Source organism: Lytechinus variegatus, chromosome 1 (assembly GCF_018143015.1).
Source record: "Lytechinus variegatus isolate NC3 chromosome 1, Lvar_3.0, whole genome shotgun sequence".
Lineage (NCBI taxonomy): Eukaryota > Metazoa > Echinodermata > Echinoidea > Temnopleuroida > Toxopneustidae > Lytechinus > Lytechinus variegatus.
Window position 1 is genome coordinate 88,240,624 of NC_054740.1, and position 20,349 is coordinate 88,260,972.

The 20,349-nt window shown below is 35.5% G+C and overlaps 1 protein-coding gene across 1 annotated transcript; it reads left to right on the plus strand.

The window, feature by feature from the left end:
- The first annotated feature begins 958 nt into the window (after positions 1-958).
- Positions 959-20,301, plus strand: LOC121427185. Its single transcript, XM_041623457.1, has 4 exons — positions 959-1,527; positions 10,485-10,625; positions 16,617-17,528; positions 17,984-20,301. The coding sequence occupies exons 1-4, from the start codon at positions 1,305-1,307 to the stop codon at positions 18,124-18,126; spliced, it is 1,419 nt and encodes a 472-aa protein (XP_041479391.1). The 5' UTR covers positions 959-1,304; the 3' UTR covers positions 18,127-20,301.
- Positions 20,302-20,349: the final 48 nt, after the last annotated feature.

The following is a 20,349-nucleotide window of genomic DNA, read 5'->3' on the forward strand; positions in this document are numbered from 1 at the left end:
TAATTCAAAATCGAAATAAAACTTGTATTTTAGGACGAGATGACCTTACTTATGGGATGATAATTTTTTTTATGCTTGTCAAATTCATCTTCCTCAAAATGACCTGAAATTTGGGGTGTTAACTTTTTTTTTCTTGTCAAATTTTTAATACCCTTGTCCCCCTTACCTTTTGGGAGAGATTTCTGCCCTTGAAGGAACCATACAGGGGACCCGTTATTATAGAGACCTTTAAGTTACATATGAAGAGCTCCTACTGCATGGGGTCTGGGGCAGAGCGCGGTAGCTTTGGAAAGTAAGCTTTCTACGGTAGCTCTTTCCAGCGCTACTTGGGTAGGGGCATATATCATGTATATAGGGGGATATGTCTAGCCTTTGGCTAAGGACATTTTGTCCTGATTGCGACCGCTATTGCCCAAAGTTTTAGCAAGCTTATAGTTATTATTAATTAATTAATTTATTTATTCATTCATTTATTATTCACTTATTTATTCATTCATTTATAATTTACTTATTTATTTATCTATAAGTCGTTTTTAGCAGGGTAACTCCATCAGTTATTGGCATTCCATTGTCCTAGCTTGCAGTTCTTTATTTTCAATCCTCGTCAGTCCGGTCGTGTTATTAAGTTCTTGCTTTTTTTCTTGTACCTTTTCTTCATTATCCAATTTAACTAATGTCTTTTTCCATTCTACCTTCATTTTCCGCTTTTGTTAGCCATTTTGTCATTTTTTAATTCATTTCCCTTTCTTACTAATAATGCTAATGTGTGAGTATTTCTTAATGATTTGCTCTGTCTCACGTGTTCTTCTTTCCTTCCTTTCCCCCTTTCCATACATTTTACGTTTTAAAAAAAATCTTAGTTTTTTTCCCACCTTTTCCCTTTCTCATTTATTCCTCCCTTTTTAAAATCTTACAGGTGAAATCCGCAAGGGGGCAGACAGCATGTTATGCCACTGGACATGGACTACTTTCAGAGAGGGTAGAATAAACAAACGAAGAAATAAACAGTTGAGGATTTAAAGTATATTCTGCTCAAGAACCAACGAATGTACACGCGTTGAAGTTGGGAAAATTCGAGATTTAAGGTTTGCAACGGGCACGAGGGGCGAATATAATCTTCCAAATATGAAACTGTGGCTATTAGAACGTGGGTGCACGTAATGTAACATTGGCAACTTATCAATTCAATGCGCAGACATCACGTCCACCCTTGGAGCATGCTCATTCAACTGCAAATTTTATACAAACACTGTTGACAAAATAAAATAAGTCAGTTTCGAAGAGACAACTGCACGAAATCAGTAATGGCGTCGTCAGAGAGGAGAAACATTCAACATTCTCAAGGTGAATCGACAGACAAGTGGCGATATGCTGTCCTGGTGTCTAAGTTCAGTCTTGATTTTCTTACAACGGGACTTTTGAAAGCATTTGGATTATTAATACCCGCTCTCATCCGCAAACTCGATACAAACTACGGGATCCTTGGATTCATTTTATCTGTTGAGCTTACAATTTATTTCATGGCTTGTAAGTATAAAAGTAAACATTACAACCATGGAAGCAGGGGTGTTGAAGAACCCCCAATATTTCCTTGGGGGTGCTGCGTGTTTCTAGTATTTTTCATAGAAAGCACCCCTGGAATTCTAGTAGTGTTAAAACAAGACATATAAGCAAAATGGCCTACATTTTGTGTAGAAACCCTTTTGGGCTTGTCATATTTAATAATAATAATATGCATTTATATGAGTACAATGACTAATATTTAAAACCATTTTATTGAATCTATGATTTATAGCTACAAATTACTTATTCTTTGAAATGTTAAAATGTCTTGCTGGGTAAGAAATTAGGGGTATTCATTTAAAGATAATTCTTTCATCGGTTACTGACATTCTTTAATTAAAAAAAATGAAATTGAACAATTTTTTTTCACTCGCTGAGATCACTGAACACCAGTACTCCTACCTCACATAGTGAAGAACTAAGTTATTATCATAACCCTGCAAATACAACATTAATTCGTTTATAAAAAAAATGAATCTTACCTTTCATTCTTTTTCACAGTCGGTTACTGGTTGAAAAAAAGTCTTTTGACCTCAAGCAAAATGTCTAAACAGAGTTGTATTTTTTAGGAGTTAATTTTTATTTCTTAATCACTTTCATGTATTTTGGGATATCTTACTGTGGTGCATTTTGATAATAGCATGTCTATACTCTCAAGAAAAAAATGTAAATTTTCTAGCTTACCTTGCTCCCTCTTATATCAAGATACAATATATTTTGGAAAGCAAACGGATACCACAGATGGTGAGACAAAATAATACAATGACAATGTGAATATTCTCAAAAGCCAATGATTGTCTAAAACAGTGTTGTCGTTTTGTTGAGCAAATGGTTTCTACAAGACAGGTTACCGTGGTAACCGAATATTCATATTGAAATAAGTCAATTACGTTTAGGATTCGAATTAATTCCCAAGTTTGACTGGTTACTTTTACCACAGCCAATCAGCCATTAATATTTGAATCCATGTAATGTTGAAATCAATCAAGACCAATGTTCTATGCTCTTCCACACAGTAACGTATCTTAACTTCAACTTCGCAGAACCTTTCTGCAATGTTCAGAATTCTATTGAAAATGCCCGTCAAAGCACAACGGACAGATTAGAGGTCATTGTCAAAAGTTGATGGACCGGGACAGCACATCGTCAGATCAGAAAAAATAGCAATTATATCATTATCGAGATTTCAGGAAGATACCGCTATTTTGATTCACCGATAAAGGTGCCTTAAGTTGTTCTAAAGGGCTTTTTGACAAGAGATAATTAGCGTTACAAAAAGCGTCTGTGAAGGGACTGCTAAAATGCCCTATTATGACATTTTGAAGAATGCAAAGCACTAAAGGCGACACAAATATCGCAATATGTATTTTCAAGGGACTCAGCAATAATTTGAACTATAGTTTTATAGCACACGTTAATATGATCATTATTACCATCACCATCATCATTATCATCATTATCACCATCATCATCATCACCATCATCATCACCATCATCACCATCATCATCACCATCATCATCATCATCATCATCACCATCATCATCATCATCATCATCATCATCATCATCATCACCATCATCATCATTATCAAGATCATTATCATGATCATCGTCGTCATCTTCATCACCATGATTCATAGAATGAATTACAAACAATCGGAATGGGAAAGATTGTAAAATGTTGAAAATTAGTAGAGTCCCATTTTTTATTGCCTGATATACAGAATAGAGAACAAAAATAAAACAAACTTGTTATGATAGCCTCTTGATTGAGCGGTTGGTTGATTTCCGGTCAAAACAATGACAACCTGGTGTTACTACTATCATGGCAATAATGACCAAGGGATATGTCTCATGTTTTTTTAAACTTATCTCTGACAATTGAATATTGCTTTGACAATGACCTAAAAACAGTCACTAGGATGTTTATACACCACACCAATACACGCAATATTATTTCTGGCCTGATAAAGCCGCCATTATTTCCTAAAGGGCCGGAATGCAATCCAAGCCCGGGGGGGCCACTTCCATTCACGAGTGGATACCATGCGCGACCATGGGGTCTCGAAAAGCACCCTAAACACGTAATTTCCATATTCTGAAAAAGCACCCCTTAACAAGTATTGGCGTGTGAAACCCTACCCTTAACAAGTATTGGAAACAAAACGATACTCTTGGCAAACATTCCCTGAAATGAACCCCTAAACAAGTACAGGAATGTTTTATTGTTACGGGTCCTTCGGTTGTCGGCTTTACCTTATTTGGCTTAGTACGACCCCACCTTCTAAACCTCGCGCAAAACTGACTCTAAACACGAAGTGTTGGGGGCAAAAAGGACATCCTTTATCAAACATTTTAATTTTGTTTTATCATTCCCGCAAATTCGACCCAAAACACGTAATTTTCCTAGCGAAATAGATACCCTTTTTTCATTATTTTTGTGTTTTTGACACCCTTATCACGTTACGTACGTAACGTGCCCTATCGTGAAAAGACATCCTTTTTACGTGTTTTTTTGGTCGCGCATGGTATCCACTCGTCAATGTAAGTGGCCCCCCCCCGGGAATCCAAGTCAGTTGTTTGAAACCAGAAAGGAAAGTTTGTGGGGAAATTTGAACAAAATCATGCAGAAAAACAGTATAATCAAGCTGTAATCAACGTGTTTGGAATGTTAGTGGAGTAATGAGCACAACATCTCCGTTTCCTGTCTTGTTTTCCTCCTGTTTTTTCTGTTGTTTCGTGGCTGTGGAACTTTTTGGGGTCCGGGAACCATAAAGCAGTACACCTCTTTGATCTTTCTTATATTGAAGCCCCCGCCAAAAGAAAGGGCGGTAGAAATGTGTTTTCTAGGACACCAACCCCCTTACCCCCCCCACACAATCCAGATCATCGGTTACACTTCGTAATTCCGAAGCTTCGTAATTCCGAAGGTTCTTTATTCCGAAGGTTCGTAATTCCGAAACACGTAAATTGCCTATACCTCGATGTTCGTTAATCCGAAAACGAAAAAGGGTTCGTTAATCCGAACATTTGTGGCGTTATTCCGACGGTTCGTTATTCCGAAGGTTCGATAATCCGAAAACGAAATAAGGTTCGTTGTTCCGAAGGTTCGATAATCCGAAAACGAAATAAGGTTCGTTGTTCCGAAGGTTCGTTAATCCGAAAACGAAATAAGGTTCGTTGTTCCGAAGGTTCGTTAATCCGAAAACGAAATAAGGTTCGTTGTTCCGGAGGTTCGTTAATCCGAAAACGAAATAAGGTTCGTTTTTCCGAAGGTTCGTTAATCCGAAAACGAAATAAGGTTCGTTAATCCGAAAACGAAATAAGGTTCGTTAATCCGAAAACGAAATAAGGTTCGTTAATCCGAAAACAAAATAAGGTTCGTTAATCCGAAAAATGAAAACCGGGAAAGCAGAGGCAAGGGGGATGGGGGCGGGGGACACTGTTGCCGTTCAATTGTTATGAGGATGGGAAGGCAAGGGCGGCCGAACGAATTTTCGTTTGGGGGGTAAAGCCAAAAAATGAAACTCATACGTCAAAATTGACACTTTGGTGATATTTTCCCCTTAAGATTATCATCTGCTTGAAGTCATTGTGTGTTTGATAGTGATTAAGTAGAGAAAAACCTTTTTTGAAGTGATTTCTTATTATGGCAAAACGTATATTTTGGCTTTATTTTTCGGGAGAGAGTGTAATGAGCGAGCGGCTTGGTAAAACAAATTCAAAGGTGAAGTTGTAAAACGTTTTTGGGGTCAATTATTCTTAAAATGGCATAATTGCGAGGTGTTGCGAGCGTGAATCACAAGCTAAAACTTTAGGGTATTTCAATAAAAAATGAAAATAAGTTTTTAAAAATCCGAGCAGATTTCTGCTGTCATTAAAAAGATGTGCATCTAACTAAAAAAATTAACACGAGCGCAAAACGCAGCTTAAACATACTGACCAGAAAAGGAACCTGTTAAAGAAAGCATTTAGTGACCTCTTTAGGATGCATATTTCACCAATCGAATGAGAAGGGGAAGCGCAAGCTGAAAATTTGCAATATTCCAGCCTGAAAACTTAACTTGTATACTTTAAAAAGAGTATTTTATTTCGAAAAAAACACGAAAAACGGCATATTCATTTTTGAAAAAGGAACTTTCCCATTTTGGAAAATATTCATTTCCCTGGTTTTTATTTCATTTTGGGGGTGCAAGTGCCACCTGCCTCCCTCCCGGCGGATCCAACTTTCGTCAAATGGGGGGGGGGCAATATTTTTTTTCAGCCACATTTTCCTCGATCGGCAGCTTAAAGTTGATCTTTGTTTGTTTCTTTGAAAGGGTAGTCCTAACAGTCAATAATTAGCTTTATACTTATAAAATAAAGTAAATATGTAATAACATGATAAACCCTTTTTAAATAGCCTAATGCGAGCGCGAGCTATATATATTTTTTTTTAATATGATGGGCAATATGTTTGTGATCTTCAAAACGAAATGTAACTAACTTTAGATAATAACTGCGAGCAAGATCGCAAACAGAAATTTTAAATATATAAGCTCTGACCTGATCTAAAGGGGACATTTCAAGAACTTTTTGCAGTTAGCCATGAAGAAGATGCGTGTTTCAACCAGTGGCGGCGGAATATATTTTCCTGGGGGGGGGGGCAAAGCCAAAAAAGGGGCCAATAGGGGCAATTTGGTGCAAACGTATATTTTCACCATGAGATTATCATCTGTGTAAAGAGGTTGTGTGTTTTGTAGTAATTGAATTGAGCAAAAAAATTTAAGTGATCACTGATTGATGAATTATATATTTACGTTTCATTTCTGCGAGCGTAGCGAGCAAGCGGTTTGGGGGGAAAGAAATCAAATCTGAAGATGTAAAATTCGCCTTTTTGGTCAATTACTGTTAAAAGGGCATCCTTGTGAGATGTTGCGAGCGAATCACGTGCTCAAACTTTTGGAAATTTCATGTAGGCCTAGAATGATAATAATGATATAGATATTATTTACCCAGGGAAGCCACTTCAGTTCTGAAAACTGTTCTCCCAGCTATTATTTTTTACAAGAATGCTTAGAATGTCCAGTTTTCAGGTTGGAAATCGGAAAATTTTGGCTCACGTTTCTCGCTCGCATCAAGTATTGTTTATTGAGGAACTCATTCTATTCCTGGTTACAAAAAATAGTAAATGTCAAGTTTTCAGGTGGAATATCACAAATTTTAAGCTTGCGGTTCGCGCTCTCATTATTTAGTTCGTGAGATATATATTCTATTCATGAGTCACTAAATGCAGTCCTTAAAACAGGTCAGTATATAAACAAATTACAGCTCGCCCTCGAGTTAATAATTTCTTTAGAAAGATACACATCTTTCTCACAATAAAAAAAACTGCTCAGAATGTTTAAGTTCACGTCTTGTTACATGAAATGTCTACTAGTTTGAGCTTGCGATTCGCGCTTTCAACATCTCACAAGGATCATTATTATAGTATTATTTTTATTACCAGCAGAAGCTGTTATTAAAAATGACATCCCCTCCAATACAAATCCTATTATCTAGAGGTTACTCGCACGCGACCAACACACTTGATCCCCTGCATCTTTAAACCATTTGCTTAGGCAGCAATTGCTCAGATAAAGTCGAAATTAGCCTATGCTTGATCAGGGCGCCTATTCTTAATGAAATACATGCTTTTGGCCACAACACATGCATGTATCATCGATCGTCATTGCATAATATCGTGTAATCTTGTAATGACAACACCATTTTTGTTACCAAAATGAATAATTTTTCATTTTCGGAAATACGAACCTTATTTAATTTTCGGATTAACGAACCTTATTTCGTTTTCGGATTAACGAACCTTATTTCGTTTTCGGATTAACGAACCTTATTTCGTTTTCGGATTAACGAACCTTCGGAATTACGAACCTTATTTCGTTTTCGGATTAACGAACCTTCGGAATTACGAACCTTATTTCGTTTTCGGATTGACGAACCTTCGGAATTACGAACCTTATTTCGTTTTCGGATTGACGAACCTTCGGAATTACGAACCTTCGGAAATACGAACCTTCGGAAATACGAACCTTCGGAATAACCGAACCTTCGGAATTACGAAGCTTCGGAATTACGAATGTATGCGAGATCATCAAGTACAAGAGAAATGAGAGAGTATACAGTCCCTACCACAATCTATTCACCATGCTCACATTCACCATGCTCACATTACTTTCTTGAAACATTTGAATTTGATCTTGCACTTTAAATTTTGGTCTGTTCTTAGATTATGAACCAACTCTTCTCAGATTGACAGTATCAATACAAAATTGTTTGCGCAAAAAAAAATGATTAAAAGGCAATCTAAAATCCTATTCAAATTATAATGGCCTGTTGAGGACCATCATTGTCATTAAATACATTGATTTATCATGTATGGGCAGTCTTAAAATGATCCGGTTCCTGTATGTCTTAAAATGATCCGGTTCCTGTATCAAAATTGGTTGTTAAGAACGAAACCCTCTGTTTTTACTACGGGGCGGGTACAGGATTTCAGAAGGGAGACCCAAATGCGGTGTTGATCCATGCACGCTCTCGACAGAAGTGCCGAACTCGAAATTCACAGAGTTCGTGAAAGATTTAATGTGTAAAACTATATACTTCTTCTGCATGATGGTCAGATGGTGTAAAGTGCTGAGTGTAATCCCCACTACTAAGTAACTACGTTATTTGCAATAGGGAATATCATATTCTCTATTATGTCCAGCTAATTTGGGTCAGTGAGATTGACCATGGAACTTTGGACTCAAATATCCAAAGTGGCTCATTGCTGTGTTATTTGTATTAAAAACCCATACACGTTGTTTCCTCATCTGATGATAAACAGAAAGGAACCTTGAAAATCAAGTCTCTCATTAGTGGCATAGATTAGACAAGAACTTTGTTAGGAATGAGTGTTTTAAGCAGTACACTCCAACAGATTTTATTCGAGCGAGTGAAGCAAACGAGCCAAAGAAACAGTACCTTATAACTACCGATTCTATCACAGATTTGACTTATAAAAACCTTGATATCTGACAAATATTCAATTATTTCAATAAAAAAATGAAATGTTAAATACTTTGGGAAATCTCATTTATTTTAAGAATAATATTGCCTATAACAGCATAAGGAAATTGAAAAGGTTTCACAGAAGCTGTCGGGGGGGGGGGGAATGGCAATATTAACCTCCAACTTCTGAAGCTTTTTGTCGAATATTTTCCACAACTTATGGGGGGGGGGGGTAAGTGCCCCTTCCAACCGCGAACACGCGTCTGACTGTATTTATATTGAACTTTGCCAATCATTTTATTTGTCTTGAAAAAAAACCACAATGCCCTGACATGTCCCCGAGCGCACCTTTGTCTGTCGATCAACAAATTTTGTTTTTATTTCAAACATCGAATGACATTATCTATGTTATCATTTAATATGACTTGTTTTAAAATTATCACCTCGAACATAGATGCCTATATATCACTTTAAGTGAATCAGAATCATCTTATTATCATTTCTGATTGTTCGACAAAATGCTTACTTGGGATTTGTTTTACAGAGCTAAAGAAGCTCATATAAATCTTACGTGTAAATCCGATGCAATGTATAGTGCCTTCTGGGTCGAAATATTCCCATTATCCTCTCGGGTGGTCTATGACCTTATGTAATAGGCCTAAATCAAAGAATGTTCGTCTTTTTAATTTACTCTTCTCCAGTACCGGTTTTATATATTATCATACCTGTCACTTTTCTATCTATAAGTGTCTCATCCTAATAACATGAATAAGTTCGCCGTTTATGCCATTTTTTGATTATGGTGAGGTCACATTTCCCCTACCATGCCTACGGCATGATTTAATGTCGCCTTTCGGGAAGTGCTGTTTTTATGTGCCACGCTGACCAAACCAAACAAATGGTATGTACCTTACGATATCTTATCTACTTCTGTGCCGCTAATCAAACAAAATGTATACAATAAATGTACTTTATGATGTAATAATCATAAAGTAAACTAAATACAAACATGACAGTTTGCTTACAACTATACTCATCTTCAATTAAGCAAAGTGACTTTATACAAAAACATATGAAAATGTAGCAGTGGGGCAGACAGAAGAGGCGAAGATACACTGCGCCGAGCAGCTGCCCTTTTTGGCAATTGCCAATTTTAAATCTCTGAACAATGAATAGTGCTTTACTTTCCGATTAATGTTCATTTCTTTCTCTACTACCACGCCATTTTCAATGTCTGTTAAGTTTCCGTTTCACTGTGTTCAATTGAGTAAATAGAGAAAAATCAAACTAGCATTACACTGAAAATTTCATCAAAATCGCTTGTAAAAAAAAGAAAATGATGATATTTTGAGGTTTTGCTTATTTTTCACAAAACAGTGATATGCACATTTCATTGACATGCCAATGAGAAAGTCGGTGAAGTCCTTCACTCACTATTTCCTTTGCTTTTTATTGTTCGAATTATACAATGTTTATATATTATATATATTTAATTTGTTACGCATTTGACAATAGGGACAAATTTGACTGAACCATATTGTATTAAACAATGCTAATTCTCCATGTCACAGGAGGAATGATAGTTGTTTCACTTGACAATGAAGAGAAAATTAGAATATTTCATATTTCATACAATATTTCACATCCGATTTTAATGAAATTTTCAGTATTATGCATGTTGTATATTTCTCTTTTTATTCAAATCAACTTTTTTGTTGGGGTGGACTTGTCCTTTAAGTAGATTTAATTGTGTATGTATTATTGTTCTAACGACTCTGCCACATCATTATCATACCATTATTGGAAATAATATTGCAGTTACATCATTATCTCAACTCATCAATGTACTCCTCATTATTGTAAAAATTTTAATTCTCTCTCTGCCGTAGGTCCTTTGGTCTGTTTCCTGTCCAAGAGAATAAATAGTCGCTTACTATGCATTGTGGGTAGTATTTCATCAAGTGCCTCAATCATCGCGTCAGCATACGCTCCATCAACCGTCTGGTTCGGCGTCGCCATGTTTCTTACTGGTTTGTTTCCAACCTCTTTTGAGTTTGCAAATTTTATGTTCTGAATTACATAGCTCTTAAATTATATTACTTCATTTCATTAAATGCAAGTCTTATACGAACCCAATTGATATAAATTCAACATCGCCATATTAGTCTAACAACAAAAAGATAAAATCTATAACGGAACAGCAAGCACCGGGGAGCTGCAGTAAGTACTTTCTTTAGGATTCTTCTATAATCTGTTGATTTTGAAACAATGTACAATGAAATACTATGGATCGAACAACCAGAATTAAAGGATGCACGTCGTTTCATCGATATGTAGCGACGCACAAGAAGCGCGTATTTAGCACGTTATCTAAAATTATCGAGCAAATCGCGCTGAAATCATAGTATCCGCGATCATCGTACAACGCTTCCTTTTGCACTTAAAGAAATTTGGACCTCTACTTAATTTAACTACCCTCTTTGCTCATAGACAACGGCCATTTTTATTAACTACGTCCGTTGCCCATGAAAACTTTCTTACTTTGATATTTTGCAAGCATTGATCAATACATGACCCCCTCGCATCAGTTCAAAATTGATTAACCCGTTGCCAACGGGAGCCGGCTATATACGGTTCCCTAAAACTCTTTCATGTACGGGAGCCGTATATAGTCGGTTCCCCAAAGGCTATTACTCGAATCCATTTGCAGGCCTTAAAAATACAATTTCATACTATGTTTCTGCCTTTTCTGTGTTATAATTACAATGTCCATTAATTAAACTACACATTCCAGAAAGTCATACGTTTTTACCTTTTGTTTCTATAGTTTATAAAGCATTATAAAACGAGTTATGCTTCGATGAGAGTCCAATATTCGCGTACAGTGGGCATTGCCGCGATGAAAGCTTGATTTCAATGATTTTCAGTTTCGCAGGACCACGTATACACCGTAATCAATAAGAGTGAGGGAAAATAATGGGAGCAGCGAAATGCAACCCAAAACGCACGCAGAGCTGCGTGCGTGCGCTGATATGATCAACGATAGATCGAAAACGATCGACATGATCGATACTATATTAGATTGCTTTCTCTAAATGGGAAAACTTAAATATTAGACCATGTATTGGAGCCCAGAGCCAGTTCTCCACCGGATAGGGGATGTGGGTGTTCATGGGAGGGTGGGGGGTAATGACAAGGGCTGAGTTTGTGTTTGAATTTATTTGGGTGAGGAGGCCGAGGTGATGGGTCAAAAATATATATGCTGATGGCTTCAATTCGTTTAGGTTTTATTAATGATTTATTTTTGTATTTGGAAAATTTATCTTGTGTTTTTTATTTGACACTGGAAAAAAAAATCAATATGTTGGAATTTTCTGTAGAAGTTTCTTCTTGATGCATATATTATAATCAATGTTATTTATAATTATGTATTGGAAGATGTCTGACATTGTGTTTTATTGTAACATTCATGAAAATATTATGTTTCAAAGTTTTATTTGTTACATATATTTTATTTTGTATATGAATTGAAGTTGTCAATAAAAACTACTCAATACAAAAAAAATTGCTAGTGAGGTTTCAAAATTGCGCCGTTGGTAGAATATAGGAAGAAAAAAATCATGATTTCAGTTTATAACACATCGATTTTTGTTTTCTTCTTTCATTTAGGTGCATTATTTTGCCTCTTGAAAATGGTTGTCATAATATTCAACTTCATGAACTGATCAAGCTAGATCAAACTAGAAGAGAGTACACGACTTTAAGTTGATATCGATTTCTATAATCCTAAACAAAAGTGTATACAGCTGGCTATTGAGAATACCTCGGATCGTACATACACTCTATTTTGTTCTAACGATACGGATGGGGTAATTGATGGAGGCATGGCCCCCTTTCCTTTGAAAATAACAAAAGGGCATCCAGCGAAGATCAATAAAGTTGCCACTTACTAACAATGTAAAAGAGTGACTTGAAAGGCAAGGATGTACGGATGAATTCACCCTTTGTCAGTTTGGTTTAACACCAAGGAGTGATAAACACCGTGACATAGGCATAATCATGCTAATGAAGACTAATATGTGTTATTTACGATGTACAAAGTATATGAAGCATGTTTTATCCATATTATCTCATTATATGAATATTCGAAAAATCTAAGGTTTCCCCGATTGATTTTATTCTGATGCATGTTATCGTGGTTTGGTTTGACCTGCATATAAAAAAATGTGATGCGATAGGAATCCAGAGCATGGAGTAAATATGCATTCCATGGATATATTATTCGAGAAGATAGAGGGAATGAAAAGCAGAATATATTAAAATAAAATATCTATGTTTATGTCTGCAAACAGGCCTATAATGCTTTTCACGGAACAAAATTGATGTAAGCCGGGTAATAAATAAGTAGAGCGCCTTGATCACAATGTTTAGTGGATATTATATGAATTATTAATCATTATCATCATGCGGCTCGATTTATTTTTTTTAATTGCTTGCTAGAAGGGTGCGAGAAAAACGGCATAAAGCATATTGTGATTCCACATACGTCCATTCGGTTATTTGTTTTATTTTTAGCCGTACTCCATAGACCATAACAGACGCTCAAGTTGGATAAAGATATGAGATAAAGCAATCAGTACATGAATTAATTAATAAAGACAATAAATTAATTAATTAATTAATTAGAGATAATATGTATCAGTCAATATGAGCTGGAATATGATATTTAGGCAGGCGAGAATGGCCTTTCTATGTATCTCTTTTTAAGCACGCTCTTCCTCTTACAGTTCTCTAATTACCTCGTTATATTTGTATTTTCATCGGAGCTCTTATGGATTGTTGGCTACAAGGAAAAAGGAAGGGGAGAAATACAACATAAGAATTATTTTAATACATCGAAATTCTGTAAAGGTGAATGTACCGGGTGAGAAATTATATACACTTACGACATTTTAGAATTTTACTTTGGCAATGCAAGTTATCATTTTCAGAGTCCTTTTCCATCTTGACGAAATTGTATGTTAAAACAAACTGAACGCAGGAAATAATAATTTCCAAAAGGAAAGTTCCTAAAATGTAATCAAATCATATTGTCCGAAAATTTGACAGTGAGTGTGGCGAATCAAATAGGGGGGTGGGGGTTAGACGATGGAATATAATTCATATGCACTAGAATTAGAAAAAAGGGGTATAAAATAGTAATGGTGTAACTTGGGTTGCGATTTCATTGCTGTCCTCTATTTCCTCCCCCCTTTGCTTGTCAGAAAAAAAGTAAAGAAAAAGTAGCGCATTTATAGTCCCCTCCACCGAGAATTCCTTGGTTCACCGCCGATCTCTAACAAATAGATTACCAGCAAAACCGAAAATGTCTTTCTGGTCACACTCATTTTTTTTCCCATTTTAAATTGTCCAACATATACTTATGTTATTCTTTCTTGCATTTTTCCATGCATTACTAATCATTTGTTGATCATTAAATCCTGTGCACATAAATGTCAAGAAAATAACCACACACGTTCTAAACTAGTGAAATAAACTGAGAATTGAGTTAGTCCACAATAAATAAAACGGATTGCAGGGACTTATTGTATATTCTTGGATAATGAAAGAAAGGCAGAATGTCTTGTTTATAATACAAATTTAATTACTAGAATCATGTGATACATAATATTCATTTTTTACACAAATACATGGCAACGTCTCCTTTGGATTTTGAATTAAGGAAATAATTTGGAGTTTTTTGTTGAACATTTCTAGACGACGTAAAATCTAGACATCATTTGAAATTGATTATGTGCCGAATATGCCGGGCACCTATCCTAAAATAGGTTCTATTTTTATTATGGGTTGGGCTTGGAGGGCCGGGTTTGGACATATTTCTGTGATGACGAGATAATACTAAGAAGGGAAAAAATAGAGAGAGGGCCGGGGGCACGGAACAGGAAATGAAGAAGAGAGGGAGAACATAACCCACTTGTCTGCGCAGTGTTGTAGTACATTTTTTTCGATTAAAAGCGCCTCGTATGAAATAGAACCCTACCCCCCCCTGCGTAAGCTACTGATTGAAAAGAAGGGAAAAAGTAAAGGGAAAATAGAGGAGAGTAGAGGTTGACTAGAGGTAAGGGGATTAGAGAGGGTAGAGGGGATGGCATTCAGCGAAACTGATTCTTCTTTCGGGCTGCGCCAAACAAACATGACAATAGCAATAATATTTTTCAATCGAATTAAACTAAATTCTTTTATTCTTTACATGTAAATATTCAAATGTTTACATAATATCAATTATAACAATTATAAACATTACTATCAACACTAACAGTGATAATAACAATTAATAAAAGAAAATATAACAATCGGATAATAAAAAAAATAATAATGATTTTGACAATAATAACAACAATGATCAAGATTATGAATATAATAATGATAAGACAAAGAAAAAGATAAAATAAAAAAAGCAGACGAAACAGAAAAAAAAGATGAAAGGAGAAGATAATGGTGATCATGGGGGATGGGGTGGGCTAAATTAAATAATTGGATGATAAAAGATAAATAATCTTCAACATAACTGTCGTATACCACCTTGCAAACTTTTGGATTGGTAAGAACTGCTCCCTATCGAGAAGATTATGATTTCTTGTTCAGAAAATATTACTTGTATGCATATAAAGATATTTTGAAGATTCATGTTTTGGCGGACATACTTTTAAAAAGAAATATCATATTCTTCATTTTTTCATTTTGCAAGAAAAGAAAAACAGAGAGAGAACAAAATAAAGCAAAATAGGATGACGGGAGTAAAAGAATGAGAATAGGTAAGAGAAGATAAGACGACGAAGAAAAAAAACGAAAAGGAAGAAGCACAAGCAAAATCATAACAAGAATAAATAGAAGGGAAATAGAAAAAGAAAACTTAGGAGATGGAGGAGGTGTAGGATTGCACAATTATCAGTGAAGAAGAAGGAGGAGGAGAAAAGGAAAAGGGAGCATTATAAAAAAGGAAAAAAAGGAGGATTTCATTTGCAGGAGGAAACAAAGCAAGACTATATCAAGGGAGAAGGGGGGGGGGGGTCTATAAATAGGAAGTATAAGAACAAAAAGATGAGACACAGATCGAACAGAAGAAAGGAAATGAGGATGATAAGATAAGAAGAATATCGAAAAAGAAGAATATGAGAAGAAAAGAAATGAGAATAATAATTTTGATAATAATAAGATCGAAAAAGAAGAAAAGGAAGAAGAAAGGAAGGGAGAATGATAATATTATGATAATAGTAATATCAAAAAAGAAGAAGTCCAAGAAGAACTTCAAAACCCACATCACAAACAATACATTCTCAAAGAAGTCACTTTGTGCGGACATAATTATAGCTCTTGAGCGACGGGTGAGCTCTGAACTCCGTGCAGCCAAAACAGGAAATGAACTACGCATGCGCGAAAACTATCGATCGATCAATTCACTCATCAGTGGATCGCACACACGCTTTTGTAATCAACGATCCAGCTCGCACGCACGGAACAATGGAGCTGTTCGAACTTGACATGGTCGGCTGATTAATCTCGTTTGGGGTGTTAGAACCTATTCTACTATGCCGTCGCGAACGGGTTAATGTTGATTGAAAGGTCTTTCCTAGAATAGACTATTTTGGAGATGGAGACTTGATATTAATGCAGTTAAAAATAAGATGTGTGGAATGCTTTGACTGAAAATGGTTGTTTCTTTTGGCTTGCGGGTACCAAACCTGGCTTAGATATAGCCCCGTTGCGATCCATTTGAGCCTCTATATTCAGATATTACTTCTCTCAAAAGTATTACCTGTCATGTCCAAAGCAAATTTCCCTCAACTACCTATTTGCCATTCCCAGCATAGTCTACAATGCTTTTGCACTTACATTATTATAAAACGATAATTCACTTGATTTGAAAGACTCTCTCTAGAAATTACTGCTCAGTGTGACTACTCAAGTTTGCCTTTAATGATGCTAATTTTTCTCTTTGGTTTTGTATTTTTTACAAACAGGCTTGTTCAGTGCCCCGATAAACCAGATTTCTCATGAGGTACTTCACCGATATTATGGAGTCAAATTTAGTTTTGCTAACTCGGTTTGTCTATTTGGGGCAATTGTTGGCGGTGTAGTCTTTCCCCCAGTAACGTATGGACTTCTAGAAAGGTATGGACTTGAGGGCGCTTTAATTTGTCTTGGTGCAATTTATTTGAACTGTGTACCCATCGCAGTTACTCTAAGGAACCCGAAAGACAGCAATCACAGATCTTCTTTGGAACACTTCCGTGGTAAAATTCTAGAGGAAGAAATGCCAATGGAGGTAGGACGTGTATTTTCAGAATGTGAAGTGAAGTATGAATCGCAATCAGAAGAGAACACTGATGCCCTCATGAATATTCATCAACGGGAAATTAGGGAAATGAACAACGGTAACTCAAAATACGGAGTAGTGTCCAACTTCCTGAGAATTTTGGTGAAAGAGAAAGCATTTACGATACTATTTTTACCATGCAAGTACATTTTGGAAGTAGTTTTTATTGCTTGGATCTTATTCATTGTTTCATTTGCATTGGCTAAGGATGTCCCTGAGGCACTTACAGCATACTTACCCATTGCAGGATCCGTGGGAGGATTCTTCATTCAAGGAATAGTAACCATTCTCTTGCATTACCAACCCCTATGGGGAGATGTAATCTTCATTATCAGCATGTCATCGGTGGCTTTAGCGCTTTTCCTCTATCCTGTAAGTTCTTCCTTTGTCCATCTCTTAGTATGTTCGTTCTTCGTGGGTGGAGGAACCTTTGGGGGATTCCCAGCTACCTATTCTGTTTTGGTCTCCTACGTTTCCGCGGAAAACTTCGACAGCCTGCTCTCTGCCAAGTTTTTCGTAACTGGAATCGGAGTCGTCTCATCAGGATACATGGCAGGTATGTGCCTTTAAGCATGTACGGGAGCTATTTGAAATACTATTTAAAAAATAATGATAGACCTCTTTTGTGGTTGATGTTTTAATCTATATGTATATATTCTTATCATATTTTGAATGCTGAAATTCTGTGAAATTAACATCTAACTATCGAAAATCTGTGCTTATCTGAAACAGATCAAAGTTTGGATTTGGTACAGATTTATAATTTAAAAACATACTGACCGTGTGTTATAACTAAATATCAAAATATTTATCATGATTATATGAACAGATGAATGGATGAATTAGGCATATGGAACACAATAATATAAATGAATTTTATTGATTTGAATGGAGTTGGGCTTTTTTTTCCTTCATTCATATAGGCACGTCATTTTTTTGAGGATTCAAATTGTCACAAACTGTAAGTTTTATTTTATAAAAATTGTGAGTTATCTGACTTATGTTTTACAGGTTCCCTTTATGACATCACTGGATCATTTGATCACGTCTTTATGGTAATGGGAGGAATGAGTGTTCTATCTGTTCTGCTAACGGTCGTCTTGGTGATTAATAAACGGAGAAAACAACATCTCGACACCAAATCCGTAGAATGAATATACTTCATTGAATCTGCCAAGCATCACTGCTTGGGATTGAGCATTATATACATTGAAAAAATAATATAGATATATATATATAGAGAGATATATATATAATATAATGTAATATCACTATTATTATCTGATTATCATCATTATTGAAACCAAGAAGCGCATAAGGAGCTGCTGTGCTATTATCATGGGTGCTTTGACCTATTTTTAAATAAAGGAAGTAATAAACGTTCTATGAGCAAGTAGCAGTACATGAATTTATTAACGATAACTGTGACAGATCCTTCATTTTTGTATGACTTCACTATTAAAAAGATATTCTCGACAGCAATATACCATTACTTTAAGAGCCATGACATTGTGTCTGAAGTCATATCGGAATATAAATTTTACTTCTGGCTTTTTTTTCATATATAGCATTGTTAATAAAATGAAATAATTAATATAAAGATCATTTTTAAGCTTAAAATGATTACTTCAATTGAGCATTTTTATCGACATTGTTGCAATATTTTCATGACATTATATGGTGCTGTTGCGACAGTTATTATTATCACGAGTGCAGGACCATTGTACCTAGAAAAAATATAAGGTACGTTGTAAATGTAATGAAAGTTCCAAGTGAGATGAAAAATAGCCAATACCACGATGATGAGCAATATCTGTTTAAGTCTTAGTATATGTATCACCGTAGAAACCTCCACTAAACCATGTGAGGTATTATTCAAAAGATTGAAAAGAAATTGTTTTAAGGGGCATATAAAAAGTAGGCATATTTTACTCAGGGACTGTTCTAGGGTATGAAGACAACTCAAAGTGCGTTTTTTTTTAATTCAGGGTTATTGTAAAGTCACCTTTATCATGCTATCATACCCCCCATTCTTTCCCCTTTATTTCACCCGTAGCTGCTCTCGTGGTTCCCCCCCCCCAAAAAAAAAGGAAAAACATTAATTTCTTTACTCAAGAAGAATTTAAGATTTTTTTATATTTGATTTATTTAAAACAAAATAAGACGTTTTTTTCACCCCGAGTACCTTTATCGGCTTCAATTCAATTGACTTTGCTATTCATCTTCCAGGGTAAAGCAGGTGCGTAAAGTTAGCTACTAATTATTTCCTTATTCGATGCAAAGTATTACCTTGTCCTTAGTCTCTCCTTGTTAAAATTGTCTCGCCCTATTTGAAATGCCTTTCTCCTTATTAGTGTCTCTCTCCTTATTCAAAACTGCACTCATCTTATTCAAACCATCCCTTCCTTATTCAAAATGCTCTCCTTATTCAAGATAGTTCTCTCCTTGTTCAAAACTGCCCTCTCTTTACTCAAACAACACTCTCCTTATTAAAATTAACCCTGTTCTTATTCAAATTAATTAATTAATAAATTAATGACTCTCTCCTTATGAAAAATACTTTATGTTAAGAGATTTAGTTAAAAATTTCTCAAGTGGATATCATGTCCCCTTATTAAGGTGAGAGATATAGTCAGGAATAGATTCAATAGACTTGACTATATAAGTATTTAATTAATTTGATTCTGTAGATGCACATTAAGTTTTTTAGAAGAATATTTTTCTTTTTCTTTATTGGAAAAAATCAAGGAATTTAATCTATTTCGTTGAATGTACATTTAAAAAAATAGCAACAAAGTTACAAAATGCGAACACGGAGCGCGAGCAGAAAATTTAGAGATATGTATGAGGCAAACAATTCTTTGAATATAATATGAACATTAAAAGTTGCTATGTTTAATTGTAGTTTAATTTTAATTTTCTGACTTCAAAGAATTTCCTGGAATTTTTTCATTTCCCAAAAATAACCTGAAAATGATCAAGATTTCCCGGAATTTGGTAAATTTCCTTCAAAGTGGAAACACATCGTGCTCGATTGAATTCTTCAGTATACCCTTTCCGGGAATGTTTCCATCTTGTCACGCGAATTTGCTATTGGCTAAATCATCAAGGCACATAACATAGCTCAACGCAGGCGTATCCCGAAACATGTTTTAGCTTCCCGGGATTTCGCCTTCTTCTATTAACATGTATGTGTTTATATTATTCATGGCAAACTGACTTACATGAATTTATTTCTATGAAAATAAAGAAATTGAATATTTATATGAAATGAAAAAAAACCCTAAGAATTAAAGAAGGCCTAATTACTGTCATGCTCAGAGACATAATTCCTTTTCGTTCATGTCATGCCTGAGGCGCCGTCCGTTGTCATGGCA